General features: G+C 36.5%; 1 protein-coding gene across 1 annotated transcript in view; it reads left to right on the top strand.

Moving 5' to 3' along the window:
* NF1 (neurofibromin 1) overlaps positions 1-20,119 on the top strand; it is a 267,108-nt gene that overhangs the window by 111,760 nt on the left and 135,229 nt on the right. Inside the window, 11 exon segments of the mRNA XM_021067460.1 lie at positions 4,176-4,255; positions 6,103-6,226; positions 7,911-8,072; positions 9,385-9,634; positions 10,430-10,483; positions 10,486-10,502; positions 10,721-10,804; positions 17,377-17,817; positions 18,366-18,505; positions 18,770-18,892; positions 19,342-19,425. Coding sequence (XP_020923119.1) covers positions 4,176-4,255; positions 6,103-6,226; positions 7,911-8,072; positions 9,385-9,634; positions 10,430-10,483; positions 10,486-10,502; positions 10,721-10,804; positions 17,377-17,817; positions 18,366-18,505; positions 18,770-18,892; positions 19,342-19,425 — 1,559 coding nt within the window.

Here is a 20,119-nt window from a genome sequence, read left to right as displayed (position 1 = left end):
TACTATGTTACTGTCAGTTTCTTCCTTTATGTCTCTTAATATTTGCTTCATGTATGTAGGTGGGCCTATGTTGTGTAATAGTGACATATCAGTGTTAAAAGGGGTCCAATCCATCCAGAAAATAAAACTTTATATGAGCCTAATAACAAAGATTCACATTATATAAAGCAAAAATGTATAAAATTTCTAAACATGTAAAATATGTAAAGTCAAAGGGGAGAGAAATACTCTTATAGTCTGATACTTGAGCATCCCTTTCTCAATATCTGATGGAATGAATAGGCAAACAAAGAGTAAGGATGGAAGATTTGAATAACATGGTTATCAAATTTGATCTATTTGACACTTATTTTTTTAATCAATTTGACCTATTTGACACTGCTCCCAATAAATGCATTTTCTTTTCAAATACATGAAGAACATGTAGTATCTCTTGAGCATGAAGCAAGTCTCAACATTGCTTTGAAATGATTCAGAATTTTTTATGACTATAGTGGAATTAAGCTAGATATCAGGTAACAGAAAGCTTTATGAAATACCAAATGACTGTACAGTTGACCCTTGAGCAACATGGAATTGGACTATGCAGGTCCAGTTATATGCAGATTTTTTTCAATAAATGTATTGGAAAATTTGTATGTTTGTGACAATTTGAAAAAACTTGTAATGAACTACTAGCCTAGAAATACTGAAAAAACATTCAGAAAAGGTATGTTATGACATAAAAAATATATGTGCACACTGGTATGTGTTATCATTTGCTACATAAAATATAAACAGACATACTGTACTACTGTGATATTTCATAGCTACCTCTTTTGCTCTTTTGGTGAGCTCAAGTGTTGTAAGTATCTGTTTAAAACACTGTGATGCTCATAAGCTCTGCATGAGCAGTTCTTCCCTCTAGTAAATTGCATATCAATAAAAAGTGATCTCTTAGTTCTCATGTATTTTTCATCATGTTTACTGCAATACTATGCATTTGGATGATACCATGAGCCCCATACAAAGTGACACTAGTGATGAAAACAGAGAAAAGTCATAACATTACAAGATGAATTAATTATGTGATATGTACCATAGATTGAGGTTAGCAGCTGTGATTGCCATTTCAAGATAAATGAGTCCAATGTAAGGACTGTGGGGAAAAAGAAAAGTAAATTCATCAAGCTGTTGCTGCAGCTACTCCAGTAGGCATGAACACCTTGCACTTTTTGCAAAATGCCTTTTTATCTCATATTGAAAATCCAGCTTTTTTGTGAGTACAGAATTGTTATAAGAAAGATATACCTGTAGACTTCAGTATGATTTGAGAATAAGTGAAGTCTTTATATGACAACTTGAAGTTGAAGGAAAATAAAGCATCTCAAGCTGGGGAACTTAATTCCAGCAAAGGATGTTTTGATAATTTTATTAAGGTTTGGCTTTAAAAACATCAAGGTGACAGGATAAGCAGCTTTTGCTGACCAAGAGGCAGCAAGTGAGTTCCCAGACACCGTTGAGAAAATCATTGAAGGAGAAAGGATAAACAGCCTGAACAGTACTCTATTCTAAAAAAAAAAAAAAAAAAAAAAAAAAAAAAAAGAACATTTGTTAGAAGGGAAGAGAAGCAAACCCCAAGATTAAGGTAGGAAGGAACAGGTTTAACTCTGCTGTTTTGTGCAAATGCAGAACTGCCCTTGTCTATAAAGCTTCTAACTTTCAAGCTTGAAAGTAAAAGGTGAATACCAGTTGCTAGCCTTTTGGTTGTACGACAAGAAAGCCAGGGCAGTGAGAACCCTTTTTCTGGATTAGTTTCATTAATGCCAAGTCCCTGAATTGAGGGAGTACTTTGCCAGTAAGAGACTGCCTTCAGAGTTCTTTTGATACTGGACCATGCCCTGGCCACCCATTACCCCACGAGTCCAACACTGAAAATGTCAAAGTGGTCTGCTTTCCCCAATCACATTTCTCATTCAGCCTAATAGATCAGAGGTTCATAAGGACCTTTAAGGCTTATTATATACAATACTCTATGGAAAGGATTGTCAGCGGTGTGGAGGAAAACCCCAATAGAGAGAACTGGTAAGTCTGGAAAGATGACACATTTAAAGATACCATCATTGTTACAGAGAAAGCTATGAAAGCCATCAAGCTCTAAACAATAAATTCTAGCTGGATAAAATTATGCCTGGATGTACATAACTTTATGGTATTAAAGAGCCATTTAAGGAAATCATAAAAGAGATTGTAGGTATAGCAAGAAAGTGGAGGGTGGAGATGTTCAAGATACGGATTTTGGAGAAATTCAAGAGCTAATAGATACCACACCAGAGGAGTTAACAGAAGATGTTGGTACGTATGAGTACTTCCAAACCAGTGCCAGATGATGAGGAAGAACATGTAGAAGCAGTGCCAGAAAACAGACCGACATGTGACAGTCTGGCAGAAGGGTTCTAATTATTCAAGACTGCTTTTGACTTCTTTTATCATCTGGACCCTTCTATGATATGGGAACTGAAACTAAAGTAGACAGTGGAAGGGTTGTTAATCATGTAGAAACATTTTTAGAGAAATGAAAAGGCAAACAAGTTTGACACAAATTAAAATGTTTTTCTGTAGAGTTAAAGTTTGCCTACCTCTCCTGCCTCCCTTCCACCTCCTCCACCTCTGCCGCCCCTGAGACAGTAAGAGACAGCAAGACCAACCGCTCTTCTCCTCCTCAGCCCACTCAGTGTGAAGACAGTGAGGACTGAGACCTTTACGATGATTTACTTCCACTTAATGAATAGTAAATCATCATGCCGTAGAGTTAATAGAACTTACTTGTGTGTGTGTGTAAAAATGTAATAACCGTATGATAAAAACTGTATGAGTATGCCTCTCCCTCCCCCTCCCTCCCTCCTTCCCTTCCCTTTCTCTGTCTCTCTGTTACTTTTTCTTTCTGAGAAACTATGTATCAGCCTATTATCACAGGTAAGTGGTTTTTGTAAAAAATGTAACAGTGTTTCCAATACTATATTATGAATATGATTGTAATACTGTATGTCATGATAATTTTGGAGTTAGGATAAGGCTGATTTGAAGGAAGAGTCTAGCTTTACTCTTTATACCTTTGAGAGCTTTAATTTGTTTAATAAGAGTGTTTTTGTATATTAGTTGTATATTCCTGTTAATGTTCTGTGAGCCAAATCCAATTTTAATTCTATGGTCAATTGAAGTATTTTAGGATGAATGATCTGCCATGAAATGGAAAGTCTGTTTTCTTTCCCCTTTCTCATTTTTGAAAAACAATTTGTCCTTTCTGTTCCAAAAGAATTTGTAGCAAGTAATGTAAATTCTACTTTATCTTAAGGCCTAGAAGTAAAATATTATTGTGCATGTTAGTTTTTGAGAGCTCTCTTTACTTGGAGATTAATTTTATTTTCCATATTGTTCTTTGATACTTACTGAAATTATTTGCATTTTAAGGCAGTTTTTACACCTACATATTACTATTCTGAATTCATCAGTCATTTAACTTTATGCTTATATGCCATTAAATAATAAGAATAGGAGCACTGTTGTGGCTCCACAGGTTAAGGACTGAATGTTGTCTCTAGGAGGATGCATGTTCAATCCCTGGCCTCCTTCAGTGGATTAGGGATCTGGCCTTGCCACAAGCTCCAATGTAGGCAGCAGCAGCAGCTCCACTGTAGGCAGCAGCTGCAGTTCCAATTCAACCCCTAGCCCAAGAACTTTCATATGCTGCAGGTGTGGCCATAAAAAGAAAAAAAAATAAAGAATGATAGTTAGAGATATCTAATGGCATATTGGGTTGAGGATTCAGCATTATCACTGCAGTGGCTTGTATTGCTGTTGTGGTGCCAGTTTGATACCTTGGCCCAGAAACTTCCATATGCTGTGAATGCAGCCAAAAAAAAAAAAAAAAGAAAAGAAAATAAGAATGATAGAAATGAAGTGATTTCATTCTATATATATGGGCATGTGTATTTAAATATGTATATCTGTTTGTGTGTATGTGGTATAATATAAAATCCCCTAGAGATTTGGGTTCTTCATAGTTTTTTGTTGTATCTTATACTATATGTATAATATAGCTCAATTTGTTAGCATTTATAAAATAAATACTCCAGTGTTATGTTTACTCCAAAATTTTTTAGTAAATCTTCTCTCTCTTTTTAAAAAAAATTCAGGCTCTGCTGGTTCTTCATCAGTTAGATAGCATTGATTTGTGGAATCCCGATGCTCCTGTAGAAACATTTTGGGAAATTAGGTATATGCACTCTTATTTTTTAATTCAATTTAAAATTTTATTTTGTAATTTTTGTATTTATTAACTCTGTAGTACTTGGTCTGTTGTAAAACTTCTTTCATTTATACCTCCAGAGGTTTTATGATTTTGCTTTTTTTTTTTTACTTGAAATTATTAGGTTATTTCTAGTTTTAAATGTAATAAGAACATTGTCACAGCAATTTAGAAAATAAATTTTTAAAAATCATGTTAAATTTTTATTACCCAACCATAAATACTATTATTTGGTGTATTCTCTTCTGTTTCTATGTAGTTACAACTCTGTTTTAAATTGATTTTTAAGGTTGTAAGCTTAGTGACCCCCCAAAAAAATTGGGGTTCCCATCATGGCTCAGTGGTTAACGAATCTGACTAGGAACCATGATGTTGCAGGTTCAATCCCTGGCCTTGCTTAGTGGGTTAAGGATCCGGCGTTGCCACGAGCTATGGTGTAGGTCACAGCCGCGGCTTGGATCCTGCGTTGCTGTGGCTCTGGTATAGGCCAGTGGCTACAGCTCCAATTAGGCCCCTAGCCTGAGAACTCCATATGCCGCAGGTGTGGCCCTAGAAAAGACAAAAAGACCAAAAAAAAAATAAGGTTATAAGCTTAGAGTGTTAGAAATTTTGTAATGTTAATAGATTATTGTTTCTTAAACCATGATTGTTCATACATATATTTTCCATAATATCAGTGTTTTTGGTGGGTGATTAATAATGAATAACTGTTTTGAAGGCAAATATATATAGAAAATTTTTAAATTTATGTCTTTGGTTATATAAATTAGTACCTTTCGCTGAGCACAAAGGTAACACATTGAGGGAGATGTACATGTGTAAGCCTCAAGTTTTGTGATCTTATCATAGGAGTGGGTACTCAAAGTCACCTGGTAGCTGAGTTAAATCCTAGACTCTATAGCAGTACTCTGAAGTACTCTTTGATAGTAGTATAATGTGAACCACATATGTAATTTAAAATTTTCTAGTTGCCCCATTAAGAAGTAAAAAGAAACAGGTAAAATTAATTTAACAATATATTTTAACCCAATATGTGTGTGTGTGCATATAGCGAGAGAATGTTATTTCAATGATATTAATATTAATAAAGTTATTGATATTTTACATTCATTTTTTTAATGGTCTTCAAAATTTGGTATATTTTATACTTAGAGGAAATCTAGGTTTAGACAGTTTGTATTTCAAGTGTTCAGCAGCCACAAGTGGCTGCCTGTGGCTACTGTGTTGGACAGTGCAGCTCTAGAATAGAATAAGCAAACTTTTTCTCTAAAGGCCAAGTAGTCAGAATTTTAGGCTTTGTGGGCCACATATTTTCTAAGTATTCAGTTATGCAATTGGTACATGAAAGCAACCATAGACAATATGTAAATGAATGACTAGGGGTGCGGCCCTGTTCCACTAAAACTTTATTTACAAAAGCAAATGATGGACTGTATTTGGCCTATAGGTAGTTGTTTGCAGACCCCTGCTCTAGAGCACTAGGTTTTCATACAGTCTGTGCTATGCACTTGTGCATTTTTTGGTGTGTCCTCTGAAAGAATGAGATGCATGATGAAACAGTTGGGAATTGGGAGAGTAGGGGGCTTAGATGTGCTTGCCTTTTTTTTTTTTTTTTAATGTAATCTGTATACTACTTCCTTTGATTATCATGCTATTAACATTTTGATAACCACTTCTCTGAAAACATGTCCTGAAAAGGAAAATAAATTTTTCTAAACTTTGTCCATTATGAAAATGCCATTCTTAAATACTGATTGTATCTGCGTTAGGTTGTTTATTGACAATGCTGATAACAATGAACTTTGTTTCTGCAGCTCACAAATGCTTTTTTACATCTGTAAGAAATTAACTAGCCATCAAATGCTTAGTAGCACAGAAATTCTCAAATGGTTGCGGGAAATTTTGATCTGCAGGAATAAATTTCTTCTTAAAAATAAGGTAAGCAAAATGACATCTTCAAAAATGGAAGAATATTTGCAATGGTAATGAGAAGAGGTTAAGGAAGTGTTTGTTACCCAAATTAAGTCCTAATTCAGCTCCTCTTTCCTACAAAGTCTTCAAGGGAAATATATGTGCAGAAAACAATGACAAATCAGCATTCTAGAAATTAAAATTTAGCCTTACAGGCACAGTCCTCATAAATTCTAGTTAAGCAGGACTGTATAGGACATTCCTAAGAGAAGTAAGGGCTGCTATGACCAAGGAAGATTGAGGAACATATTCTATCTCTCTTCTCAAGTTCATACATTAGACCTGAATCTTACCTTTTTGCTAGTTCACAGAATATCATCTATCTATAAAAAGAAGCTAAAGAGAAGAGATCGAGGGTCCTCAATCTAGGTTTATTTATATTCGTGAGTAAGCATTTACCTCTTGAAAACAGCAGGCATCTTCTTCCTTAGGATTGAGTAAAAAGTTTTGATTCTGGAGTTCCTGTCGTGGCTCAATGGAAAAGAATCTGACTAGGAGCCATGAGGTTGCGGGTTCAATCCCTGGCCTTGCTCATTGGGTTAAGGATCTGGCGTTGCCAAGAGCTGCAGTGTAGGTCTGAGACGCAGCTCATATCCTGCGTTGCTGTGGCTGTGGTGTAGGCTGGCAGCTGTAGCTCCCATTTGACCCCTGGCCTGGGAACCTCCTCATGCCTTGGGTGTGGCCTTAAAAAGCAAAAAAAAAAAAAAGATGTTTTGATTTTGAACTATTGAAGCATGGTGACAGAGGTTTTAGGGAATAGAAAAAGCGTTACATTTCTTTTAACATAGTTTCTGTAATTAGCCAATTGAAATGTTCTTCTGTTAATGGCATAGTTTTAGGAGTACTTGATTCAGTGAATTCTTATCCATTTCTAGAATGGATAAAATCTGTAAGAAATCTTAAATGTATCGAATGCATATGCTTTTCAGTGTATTATGCAGCTTATCAAATTTTCTTTATTTAGAAATGGGCTAATGGTGAGTTGGATTTATTCTTATCTGGCTTATCTTGTGTGTTAATATGTAGAAGCTGGCATTATTCAAAGATAAGGAGCAAAATTAGACTTCAGAGTTTCATGCTCTTGACTATGGTGTAATTCTCCAGAGTACAGCTATTGTAATCTAGTAATGAATTTGTAGTTCTCTGGTCAGTAAATTCACTCTTATAACAAACTTGCGTACACACACACACAAACACACATGCACACCAGTGTTAATACTGGTCCAGAAAACTTATCTCAAAAGAGCCAACTTTCAGTTATCCTGACCATAGCACAGGATATAAATCTTATGAGATGAATTGTTTGTCATTTATAATTGACTGAGAAGTACATTATGTTTTTCATGTGGAAGATTTATGTTGTTGACATTTTGCATATGTCCATGTTAGATCTAGAAATGTTAATTTACATTTCTGGAATCTATTGATTCTGATGACTTGAGGAATGGAAAGGTGAGAAGAGTTTCAGAGATGTTGAACAGACATTATTTGTACTACTGGGTTTCTAGTGAATATACCTCAAAGTGAGGGGATTACAAGTTGGAAGGAGAGGTTTTGCAGAATAGTTTCAAATTAAGAAAAATAGCTCATATTAAGTGTTTAGTTCTCTTGGTTATCAGTGCTTTGAAATGGCTTATTTTTTTCTTTCTAGCAGGCAGATAGAAGTTCCTGTCACTTTCTCTTCCTTTATGGAGTAGGGTGTGATATTCCTTCAAGTGGAAATACCAGTCAGATACCCATGGATCATGAAGAATTACTACGTACTTGTACTCCTGGAACCTCTCTCCGGAGGGGAAAAGGAAACTCATCCATGGTAAGGAGCTTCTTTTGTAGTTTTCTTAGATCATCATCCGTGCCCTGTATTTTTTTCTGAAGGAACTTTGGTAAATTTCAGCCAGGTAATATGGCATAGTAAAGAACTGCTTAGTGGAGTTTCCATCATGGCTCAGCAGAAACAAACCTGTTTAGTATCCACGGGGATGCAGGGTCAATCCCTGGCTTCAAGCCTCAGTGGGTTAAGGATCTGCCGTTGCCATGAGCTGCGGTGTAGGTCACAGATGTGGCTCGGATCTGGCGTTGCTATGGCTGTGGCGTAGGCTGGCAGCTGCAGCTCCAGTTTGACCCATAGCCTGGGAACTTCCATATGTGTTCCCTCTGGAACCTTAAACAATTTCCTAACATCTCTCTGACTCAGTTCCTTAACTTTAAAATGGGGACAATAATAATAATATCTGCCCCAGAATTGTTGCGAATATTAAATGAGATTATATGTAAACAGCACTTGATTATTTAACATGCATAAGCAAGCTATAACTGATAGCTGTAATTGTTATAAATCTCTGTAAGAAAGGCCATTCATCGTGTAAGAAGTATGGAAGTTTTATCAACTAAAAAAATACAAATTTACTGGGAGGAAAAGCATTTTGCTTGATGTTATGTGTAAGTGTTACAACTTTTGTGTGTATAATAAAAATAAATCATAATACAAGTGAAAATACCAAATCATTACAGACGTTTCTTTGCCATACCAAAGCTTTTTTTATCCCTAATTTACAATATAATATTCATTTGAAGGAGAAAACAACTACTAAGCAGTGTGGTATTTGCTCTTGTCAACCTTACCTGCAGACTTTACATTCATTTTGTAGATGAGGATTTCTTTAGTTTGTGTTTTGGGAATGTGTTTGCCAGAGCCAAGTGTATCTTCTGCAGCAGTGTTTAGTTCTTATTTGTGTCCTTATTTGAATCAGTATTGCAGTATAATTGTTTATTCCCTCTGGGTGGATAGAGTTTCGTGTTACTTTCTCTTCCTTTGTTATTGATAGTTGACTGAGAAGTACTTTACATTTTTCATATTAGACTTAATCTATATTTCTGGAATCTGGAATGGCATAATATATTCTAATTGAAATTGGACAGATAGTAGTATTATGTTGGTCCAAATAATCTGATTTCTCATTCAGATGAGATATTTTGGGGTTTGAAAATTCTAGCATGGTTAAGGGGGAAAGCTCCTATGTGTGATTATGTATAGACATATATGGTACATAGTTTGTTGCATTATTGGGTTTTGTAAATAAAATCACGTAAGTTGCAAATCTTTGCCTCCCACTCCTGACTCCCAGGATAGTGCAGCAGGATACAGCGGAACCCCACCAATATGCCGACAAGCCCAGACCAAACTAGAAGTGGCCCTGTACATGTTTCTGTGGAGCCCTGACACTGAAGCTGTTCTGGTTGCCATGTCCTGTTTTCGTCACCTCTGTGAGGAAGCGGATATCCGGTGTGGGGTGGATGAAGTGTCAGTGCACAACTTCCTGCCCAATTATAACACATTTATGGAATTTGCCTCTGTCAGCAACATGATGTCGACAGGTAAATGTGGGTTAATGTTTTTTTCACTCAGTCTGCCTTCACTCACATGGCATCTGATTGCTCTAGGATGTATTTAAGATTACTACTTTATAAGTTTATAGGGCTAGTTCAAATAGCTTACCTGAAATCCTTTTCTGCATAAGGTAAGGTGATAGTAAATAGTATTTGAAATAAATTCTTGGAGTTACCATTGTGGCTCAGTGAGTTAAGAACCTGACATGGTGTCCATGAGGATGCGGGTTCGATCCCTGGCCCTGCTCAGTAGATTAAGGATCCAGTGTTGCTGCAAGCTGTGGCATAGGTCACAGATGTGGTTCGTATCTGGCGTTTCTGTGGCTGTGGCATAGGCTAGCAGCTGTAGCTCTGATTCAAATCCCAGCATGGCAATTTCCATATGCTGCAGGCTCAGCCCTAAAAAAAAAAAAAAGAAAAGAGGAAAAAAAAATGAAATAAGTTCTTAATTTCTAACAGTTTTAATATGCTCTATACATTTGCTTTAAAACTGGCAGAAATTGCTTTCAGTTACAGATTATATAATTCACTCTGCCTGCACTATGTATAGTGAAGTTTTAAAAACATTGGCACGTGTTTTGAGTAAATATAGGTAGGAATAGCTGTTTTAGGCTGTGGACCAAGTTAAGTACCCTTTTCCTGTGAGGCTGCTAAAAGGAAATGTTCAGCTTTATCATTTGAAGTATTCATCCCATTCCTCCTACTCTGCCTTTTGGGTTGGACTTGCCAGGTTCTCCATTGGCAAGCAGGGCTCTAAATTGATTTGCTCTTGTCTTTGCTTAGGAAGAACAGCACTTCAGAAAAGAGTGATGGCACTGCTACGGCGAATTGAGCATCCACTGCAGGAAATACTGAGGTATGCCCTTAGCAGCGGAATATTCCTCCCAGGCCTCCACCCTCAATTTTAGAAGCCTCATGTTATATGTTTGTGGCCAGGAATAGCTTTTAAAGCAAATCTAAGATATGTTCATATTACAAGTAGGATATTAAAATATGCACCAAGCCTGAGACCTGTTACTGATTTTTAGATCTAAGTTTAAAGTTGCTTTCAAGTGGTAATTGCCTTCATTTTAGGCTTGGGAAGATACGCATGCAAAGTGGGAACAAGCTACAAAACTAATCCTCAACTACCCGAAAGCCAAAATGGAAGATGGCCAGGTGAGTTTGTGAAGTCAATTTTGTCTGTTAGTCAATTTTGTCTGCTAAATATATGTACTTTACTTCAGTAATCTTTTGTGAGTCACTCTTAGTATAATAACATAATTGTCTTAAGAATGACATTTAGATGTGGTTCATCTGAACCTGCACTAGTACAGTAGCCACTAGTCAAATTAAAATTTAACTTAATTAACATTAAATATGATTAAAATTCAGTTTCTTTGTCCTAAAATAGCCACATGTGGAAATTGACTGCTATGGATAACACAGGTAGAAAATGCTTTCATCATTACAGAAATGTTGGGCACCTCTGAGCTAGAGATGATTTATGGTAGAGACCATTCCTTTCCCCTCTTTTCTTTTTCTTTCGCCATCAGAGCATTTCATGGAATTTTTAGGAAAGGGACAGTAGAGGTAGAGAAAAATAAAATTGAAATAATATATTTTACTATTTTATTAGATACTCTAATTAAGAGATCTGGTGGCCAGAAGATTGAATCCACATGTTAAATAAAGTTTTAAAGTTTGGACATTTTATTTATCAACTCTTATCATCAGTTACCCTGGAAATTAATAATTAATTGATATTTGTGTATGTTTGATTTGTAATGCCCACATTGTTCTTATTATTAGGTATTTTAGAAAAACTCATTAGATTCCCTTTTTTTCTTGTCCTGGTTAATAAGAACAAGAAAAAAAAGTTGTGTTTTTTGAAGCAAAAGTCTGTACCTAATATTATTTGGAGAGGGCATGTAGCTTTAGAATGAAAGAATTTTTTTTTGATAATTGTTTTATTGATATATAATTCACATACCATATAATTCATTTGTTTAAAGTGTATGATTCAGTGGTTTTTTAGTATATTCACAGAATGTGCATCCATCACCACAGTTTAATCAAAGCCTACACTCTTTAGCTATCATCCTTAACCTTCCTCCCACACCCTTGCCCCCAGCCCTAGGCAGTCACTATTTTACTTTATGTTTCAGTAGCCTATTCTGGACATTTCTCATAAATAGAATCACACAATATGTCGTCTCTAGTGACTGGTTTCTTTTACTTGGCATAGTGTTGGCAAGGTTCATTCAAGTAAATCAAAGTTTTTAAAGGAATTTGATATTCTTGATTGATTATATTAGTCTGTGCCAAAAATATGTGGTTTCTCTTTAAAAATGTGTATGCTTTAATCTTAAGTTTGGATTTTTTTACTTTTTAAATTTTTTGCATCTTTGTATAGTTTTTTAAAATTGAAGTGTAATACACATACAAAAATATGTGTAAATTGAAATGACAGTGCAAAATATTAGGAGGCAAACATACCTGTGCAGCCAACACCCACATAAAAAAAGAAATCATTACCAGCGTCCCAGAACTTTTCATTTGCCCTTTCCAGTCATTAACAACTAAGGGTAGCCATCAACTGAATACAATCATTTTCCTATTGTTAAACTTATATAAATGAAGCTATAGAAACATATTCTTAATATCTGTCTTCTTTCACTCAACATAATATTAGTGAGATTTAGCCACACTATTCTGTGCAGTTGTAGTTCATTCATTGTTGTTGCAATATATTACTTCATTCAACAGTCCTCAATTTAGTTTTCCTTTCTCTTCCTTTTTTGGCATTGGATAGCCATACAGAGACCTTTTTTTTTTTTTTTTTTTTTGCTTTTTGGGAACACACCGGCGTCATATGGAGGTTCCCAGGCTAGGGGGTCTAATTGGAGCTATAACTGCCAGCCTACACCACAGCCACAGCAACACGAGATCTGAGCCGCATCTGCAACCTACACCATAGCTCATGGCAATGCCACATCCTTAAGCCACTGAGCAGGGCCAGGGATCGAACTGCAGCCTCATGGTTCCTAGTTGGATTTGTTTGCACTGTGCCACAACGGGCACTCCGAGACTAGTTATTTTGAACAGTGCTGTTATGAACATTTTTGAATGTGTCTTTTGCTGACCTAGGGATCTATTTCTGTAAGGTACACACTTAAGGATGGGATTGCTGGGTCACAAGGTATGCAAATGCACATATGGCGAATATAAACTGATACCACTACATTAAAAACTGGTAGTTTCACAAAGACTTTTGAAAGACAACATTTTGAAATGAACTACTATAGAGGTATTTATACTATAGAGGTGAATTATCATCCATCCATTAAAAATATTCCTTTTGAAAAATATATACCGAATGAGGAAATTGATCTACTAACAGGGATCTATTAGTGGTTTCTTATATCTACGTGAAAAGCAATTTTTCTGTTGTGATAGTCAAATTATAGCCCTTTAAAGACCAAAAGTAAGAAATAAAATATTGTACCTATTTTTTCTAATTCAGTTAGAGATAAAATATTTTGAAGCACTTAAATATTCAATAAAGTTAGACATTTATATCAGGCCTGGGCAAAAAGGTAAGCTGAAAATATATAGTATAATATATTTTCAGCTGATAATGGAATTCACTATGTCAAAGAATGGAACATTATCAAAGCAATATATGACAAGGGAAACCTGAAATTGTGGAACTGAAAATCAAGAAACTTGTGGAAAATCAAGAAACATTTGAGCCCCGATAAGAGGTATATAAATATACAGCAGAATTAAAACTAGAAGAAAAACGCTAACCTAATTCTTTATGCACTCTGAAAGTCAGACACGGGAGTTTCCTAGCGGCCTAGCAGTTAGGAATTCGGCATTGTCCTTGCTGTGGCGCATGTTTGATCCCTGGCCTGGGAACTTCCACATGCCATGGGTGTGGCAAATGAATGAATGAAACAGAAGATCCCACAAATGAAAGAACAAACCTTATAATATTTATGTTTCAGCTTCAGTTTAACTTCACTTATTTAACTTCTCATATTATACTATGACAAAGTTTAAGAACATTCAACTAAAATTTGGAAACAGTATAATCACCACCGTATTTCTAGAATCAAAAAAATAATAAGTGTTACTATTATTCCTCTGTTTCTGTTGGAGAGGATCTAATCAAGAAAAGTGCCAAAAAGTACTGGAAAAAAAAAAAAAAGCAAAATAGGCATTCCCATTGTGGCTCAGCAGAAACAAATCTGACTAGTATCCATAAGGATGCAGGTTCGATCCTTGACCTCACTCAGTGGGTTAAGGATCTGGCATTGCCACGAGCTGTGATGTAAGTCGCAGATGTGGCTCAGATCCTGTGTTACTGTGGTGTAGGTCAGTGGTTACAGCTCTGATTCAACCCCTAGCTGGGGAACCTCTGTATGCCATGGGTGTTGCCCTAAAAAGACAAAAAACAAACAACAAAACAAAACCCAGCAAAACAGTGGTAAAATATAAACCCTGTGAGGGAAAAGTCTACAAACATAATATGAAAATCACAATTATTTTAAAAAAAAAAAGTCGATAATGGTACTTTAAATGCTGTTAATTCACCACACCTCATTGATAAGAATACACAAAATGAACTTTGTTGCATAAGTTTTTTAAATTCCTATACACCTGTTGTTTCCTACATTTTCAAGGCAACCTTCAGTGAATCTCATTCAGATTTGTGTATCTATAAACCAACATACTAAGGAACAGAGAGGTTTCTCTGCTTCATTTATTAAGGATTAATAATCCTTCAAGAAAGAATAACTATAGTCATTTTGGACTATATCCCACAACAAGGTGTTTCCTTTCTTGCAAATAGTGTCCAGATTAATGTCTTTCACAGAGTTACTTTCTAATTGCTGTTTATGAACTGTAGGTCCTTGATTAAGATATTTATGGTAAATAGATGCTGAATTGGCAAGATGTTGTTGTGTGAGATGAGATGTTAGCTCTGCATGTGAATTACTCTGAACTAGGTCCTTTCCACACCCAGATTCTTCACTATTAGAATCAGCCATATTTTTCTTCTGATTTTGTACTAACCTGGGAGCTACTGCAGTTGACGTCATCTACACTTAGCTTGTCAGTCACATGCCCATCATGGTGGTGATGATGTGGTGGTGGTAGTGATGCTGCCTTTAGTGATGCTGAATTGAGTGATGCAAGATTGCTGACAAATAAATCATTTCCGATATTCTCCCAAGAAAGTCCCCAGTGCGAATCATACTATAAGATTCCTGAGATGCTTATGCTACGTGTGCAGCATTCATTTTGTCTAAAATATGTTCTGCATCTTCAGAGTGTGAACAGGCATCTGGTGTTTGTATTTGATTGTCTGTTGATGGCATTGACTCAGTGTTAAAAACCAGGTCCTTTTATGTACCATTGCTTGCTTGAGAATCCCCTAAACAAGTGCCTGCTTGACTTTTTAATTTTCTGGTCTGAAGATCTGTACCACAACTACTTTGAAGAGGATTATGACCATGATTGTCATCTTCATCTTCTTTAAGGGCTTTAAATCTGCAGTGTTATCTGACTATACCTCACTGCCAGGGCTCCCAGCTAGCTGACTGGCTTGCATTACAAGAATCCACCTCATTGCTAGATCCATTTCTATGCCTACTATTGCTACCAAGCCCACTCCTTCTATCTTTACCACTGTTGGCAGTTGTGTCAGAACGTCCCTGCATGGATTTCTTTGCATCTGAAAGTCACTGTTGCATATGTTTGGTTCTGTGTATAAGTTGTTCATCTTCATCAGTTTCAGTATCTCTGCCTCCACTTTGATGGGTTTCACTGTCATCACTGCTTTGAGGACTAGCAGTAGGTGACCAAGGTCACGAAGCTGGGCTTCTCAGCTCTTCTTCCTCTTCTTATTTTCAGTGGGAAGATTAGTGTTTAATAAAGATGCAAAAGAACTCTGTTTAGGAGATCCCTGCTGTGGCGCAAAGCGGGTGGCAGCATCTTGGGTGCACTGGGACGCAGGTTTGATCCCCAGCCCAGCACAGTGGGTTAAGGATCCAGCCTTGCCTGGCCAAGGTACTCCATAGGCCATGGGGCAGCCAAAAACAAACAAACAAACAACCCCCCCCCAAAAAAAAAGAAAAACAACAACAACTCTGTTTAGATAGCTGAGCCTTAGCTGCTAATACAATATTCCATAATGCTTAAATAAACATCAACGCCAAGTACACTGTTGTTGAGTATGAACGCTTGGCCATAGAGCTGAAACCAGATTAAAGCTATGTCTGAGTGGTGCTGGATCTTGATGAATAAAGGAAGTAAGTCATGAATTTTCAAATTACAGTGTTTCAGCTGTGCTGCAGCCGAAATGTAGTCAGTATGCCAAGTACTTAGTCATCCTTCCGCTGCTAAAAATATTCAGAATCACTTGACAGTGTTCGATAATCTCAATATGTAAATTTGGTCCATATATATCTGCTCTTTCGCATTGTTGCTTATAAGCCAGTCTACAAGTTCTTTTGCAGTGAAGTTTAGGTCTGATACCAGTGATTCGTTATTGCATTGATTGTTCACGGTGAGAAATTGATTTATTATCTGACTTATCCCAATTAACCTCATAGTCAAGTAGGCTTACTCTATCAAAGCATAACAGTGTATCCAGTGGTTCTTTGTGCTCCACATTAAGTCATCCTTGTCTGAGCCACACTCTGTCTTAACTCCTGATGAGGGAGCTTGCGTAAATACCTGATAACATCAGTCCTAAAAGGGATCATGTGCTGCATGACAGCAGAGATATGTAGCCATATTCTAACATTACATACAGCTGTAGTAAATTCATGTGCTATAAGAAATAGTTTTAAGAGTTCCGTATTCAAAGCAGTCCTTGAGAAGCCATTTTCCCCACAAAACATACATAATGAAGAAAATGCAGTGGTACTTCTACATCATTCATATCACAGAATGTCCCTAAATAGGTTGCTTTCTTGGGTTGATATATCCTCTGTAATGAGTATTATTGCTTGTAAGCAGTATATAAGGGAAATTGAAAAATTTTTGCCATATATAGTAAGAGTTTTTCTTTCTCATCTCTACTCTGTAAACTGAAAGGATCAGAACTCTTGGAAGATTCCCCCTCTGTCACATTATAAACTCTTGTAGAGTATGATTTTTTTTTTTTCCTATTGATTTTTGTCTTTCTCTTGTCCTTCTTTGCACTCTCTTTCACTTATCAACTTGGTTACTTTCATCTTGCCACATAGGGTCTATGTTAACAGTAATACAATGTTTACGGTGTTTACAAAGCTTGTCCCAGAGCACTTGAACTTGGGTTAAGTTCAAGTCACTAAGTTAATAAGTACACACACTACTTGGTTAAAAATCTCTAAATATTTGTATTTCTTGAAGCAGCACAGGTCTTGCCTCTGTGTCCAGGAATTGATGTAAGCAAATCTTTTCAGAGTATATTCCTTTCTGAGTTTCAGGCCATCACCACCTTCTAGATCTGATACTGGATCTGTGTTTGTCACCACCTTCAGTTCTTTTAAGGCTTCTCTGTCCTCAAGCAGTAAGATACCATGGTGTGACTAGGAATGACAGAGTGAAGACTTGGATTTCTTTCTTTTTTTTTTTCTAATGTAAAAAATGTTCTTTTGTCATGGAAGAAGTATGGGATAAAAGGTAATTTTGTTTAATCTCTCAACCAATTTAGGCTGAATTCATGCTTTCCATAAAATTTTTGTGTTTAGGCTGCCGAAAGCCTTCATAAAACCATTGTTAAGAGGCGAATGTCTCATGTGAGCGGAGGAGGATCCATAGATTTGTCTGACACGGACTCCCTGCAAGAATGGATCAACATGACTGGCTTCCTTTGTGCCCTTGGGGGAGTGTGCCTACAGCAGAGAAGCAATTCTGGCCTGGCAACCTATAGCCCACCCATGGGCCCAGTCAGTGAACGCAAGGGTTCCATGATTTCAGTGATGTCCTCAGAGGGGAACGCAGACACACCTGTCAGCAAATTTATGGATCGGCTGCTATCCTTAATGGTCTGCAACCATGAGAAAGTGGGACTTCAAATACGGACCAATGTTAAGGATTTGGTGGGTCTAGAGTTGAGTCCTGCTCTTTATCCAATGCTCTTTAACAAATTAAAGAATACCATCAGCAAGTTTTTTGACTCCCAAGGACAGGTAAAGTATCCTCTGTTTTGTTTTTCACCCTTCCTTATGAATAGAGTGACTCATTTGAAACAATGAAGACTTTTTCTTGAGTTCCCTGGTGGCCTAGTGGTTAAGGATTGGGTGTTGTCACTGCTGTGATGCAAGTTTGATCCCTGGCCCAGGAAATACTACGTGCTACAGTGAGGCCAAAAAAAAGAAAGAAAGAAAGGAAAAAAGGAAGAAATAGTAAGGACTTTGTCCTTTAGGTTATTTCATTTTATTTACTAGCATGAACTTCCACTTATAATTTTTTAAAAAATAGGCAAAAACATTGCAAAAATAAGAAGCATCTAATGTAGGAATCAGTCTGTTTTTAGGGACTCTGGTGCATGAGTGTGCCTGGGGTTATCAGTGTCTTGAGTGTGGGTACGAATGTCTGTGTGTATCTTTGTGCCTGTTTGGATATATGCCCGCAAGTGCATTTCTGCATGTGTGTGACATTTAGATTAGGCAGCTTCATCTCTCTCTCATGTGTCTGCTGTGCATTCATCCTCAAACATGTTTTGTTCTTTGTATAGGTTTTATTGACCGACACAAATACTCAGTTTGTGGAGCAAACCATAGCTATAATGAAGAACTTACTAGATAATCATACTGAAGGCAGCTCTGAACACCTAGGGCAAGCTAGCATTGAAACAATGATGTTAAACCTGGTCAGGTAAGCATTCCACTGAAAGGTAGCAGACATACATTGGTGTTGGCAGTTAGTAGTCAAATAATTTGCTATCCTTTTCTTTGATGTATCCAAATTAGGGTGTGGCAGTAAGGTAACTAGAAGTGATATATGTTCTCATTTAAACAGAATTAAAATGTTGTAGTTATGGTTACATTTAAATTTTTACTTTAGAGATTAAAGCAGGTGGAACACCTTCTCTTTTGTTTTTATCTGATAATTTTTTTGGACTATTTCTGTGTCTAATAGGTATGTTCGTGTGCTTGGGAATATGGTCCATGCAATTCAAATAAAAACAAAATTGTGTCAGTTAGTCGAAGTAATGATGGCAAGGAGAGATGACCTCTCGTTTTGTCAAGAGATGAAATTTAGGTGAGTTCTTAAAAGACCGAAGTAGGGTCTTCTAAATCTTATTATCTTAAATGAAGTATAGAAAAATAGTAGGCACTTGGTTATCAGGGGAAAGGTGGAAAGGGGGCAGTTTATGTGTTTTTCTCTTCAGATCTTTTCAGATTTCCCAAAGCTTTGGGCCCATGACAGTGGTCCCCGTTTCTCAAATTATTATTGAGCTAAGAATTTGATTCTGTTTCCAACAGATCCCATAGCTAAGCTAACGTGGGGAATCAGTATCCAAGTTTGCCCATGTCTGTGCCCTTCTCACCGTTAGGTTTGTGATAGCTGTATCTCTTTTAAGAAATCATCATATTGCCTGGGGGATTTGGCAAATTACTTGCATAATTAAAAATTCTTCTATGGCTAACAGTGTATGTAGGACTTAAAAGAAATTGTTTACTGTTTTCTTTTTCCCTGCCCTTCTGTAGGAATAAAATGGTAGAATACCTGACAGATTGGGTCATGGGAACATCCAACCAAGCGGCAGATGATGATGTAAAATGTCTTACAAGGTAAAAGAAAAAAGAAGAAAGTGACCTTTAACTGCATATCAGTAGTTTTACTCTGGACATTAGAACTTCTTCATTATACATATATGTTATGTGTTTTGAAATTGGTTTGGGGGGGTATCAAGCTTTTGTGCTTAAATTATATAAAGACATTAATCTTTATTATTTCTTTATCTTTTTAACTAGAAGACTTTCAGTAACAACAAATGTGAGAGAATGTTATATTTGGAAAGATTTAGTTGTCTATTTAGGAAGGATAGTCTACAGTTGGAAAGTAAAATATAAAAACGTGTTTTTTTTTTTTTTTTTCTTTTTTTGTCTTTTTGCCATTTCTTGGGCCGCTTCTGCGGCATATGGAGGTTCTCAGGCTAGGGGTCGAATCAGAGCTGTAGCCGCTGGCCTACACCACAGCTCACGGCAACGCAGGATCCTTCACCCACTGAGCAAGGCCAGGGATCGAACCCCCAACCTCAAGGTTCTTAGTTGGATTCATTAACCACTGAGCCATGATGGGAACTCTCCAGAAAGGTGTTTTTTTAATAAAGTAATAAAATTGTATTTTTTGATTGGCTAAAGATTTTATTTGAGGAACTTAATTGTTTTGAGTCTTTCTAAAAAGTAATTGCTTAGGTTTGCTCTAATAAATACTTAACTACCACATATCAGAAATATTTAAATATTATGAATTATATAACAA

The sequence above is a fragment of the Sus scrofa genome, chromosome 12 (genome assembly GCF_000003025.6).
Source record: "Sus scrofa isolate TJ Tabasco breed Duroc chromosome 12, Sscrofa11.1, whole genome shotgun sequence".
NCBI lineage: Eukaryota > Metazoa > Chordata > Mammalia > Artiodactyla > Suidae > Sus > Sus scrofa.
Note: the sequence above shows the minus strand (reverse complement) of the source record. Positions and strands in the feature narration are given on the sequence as shown.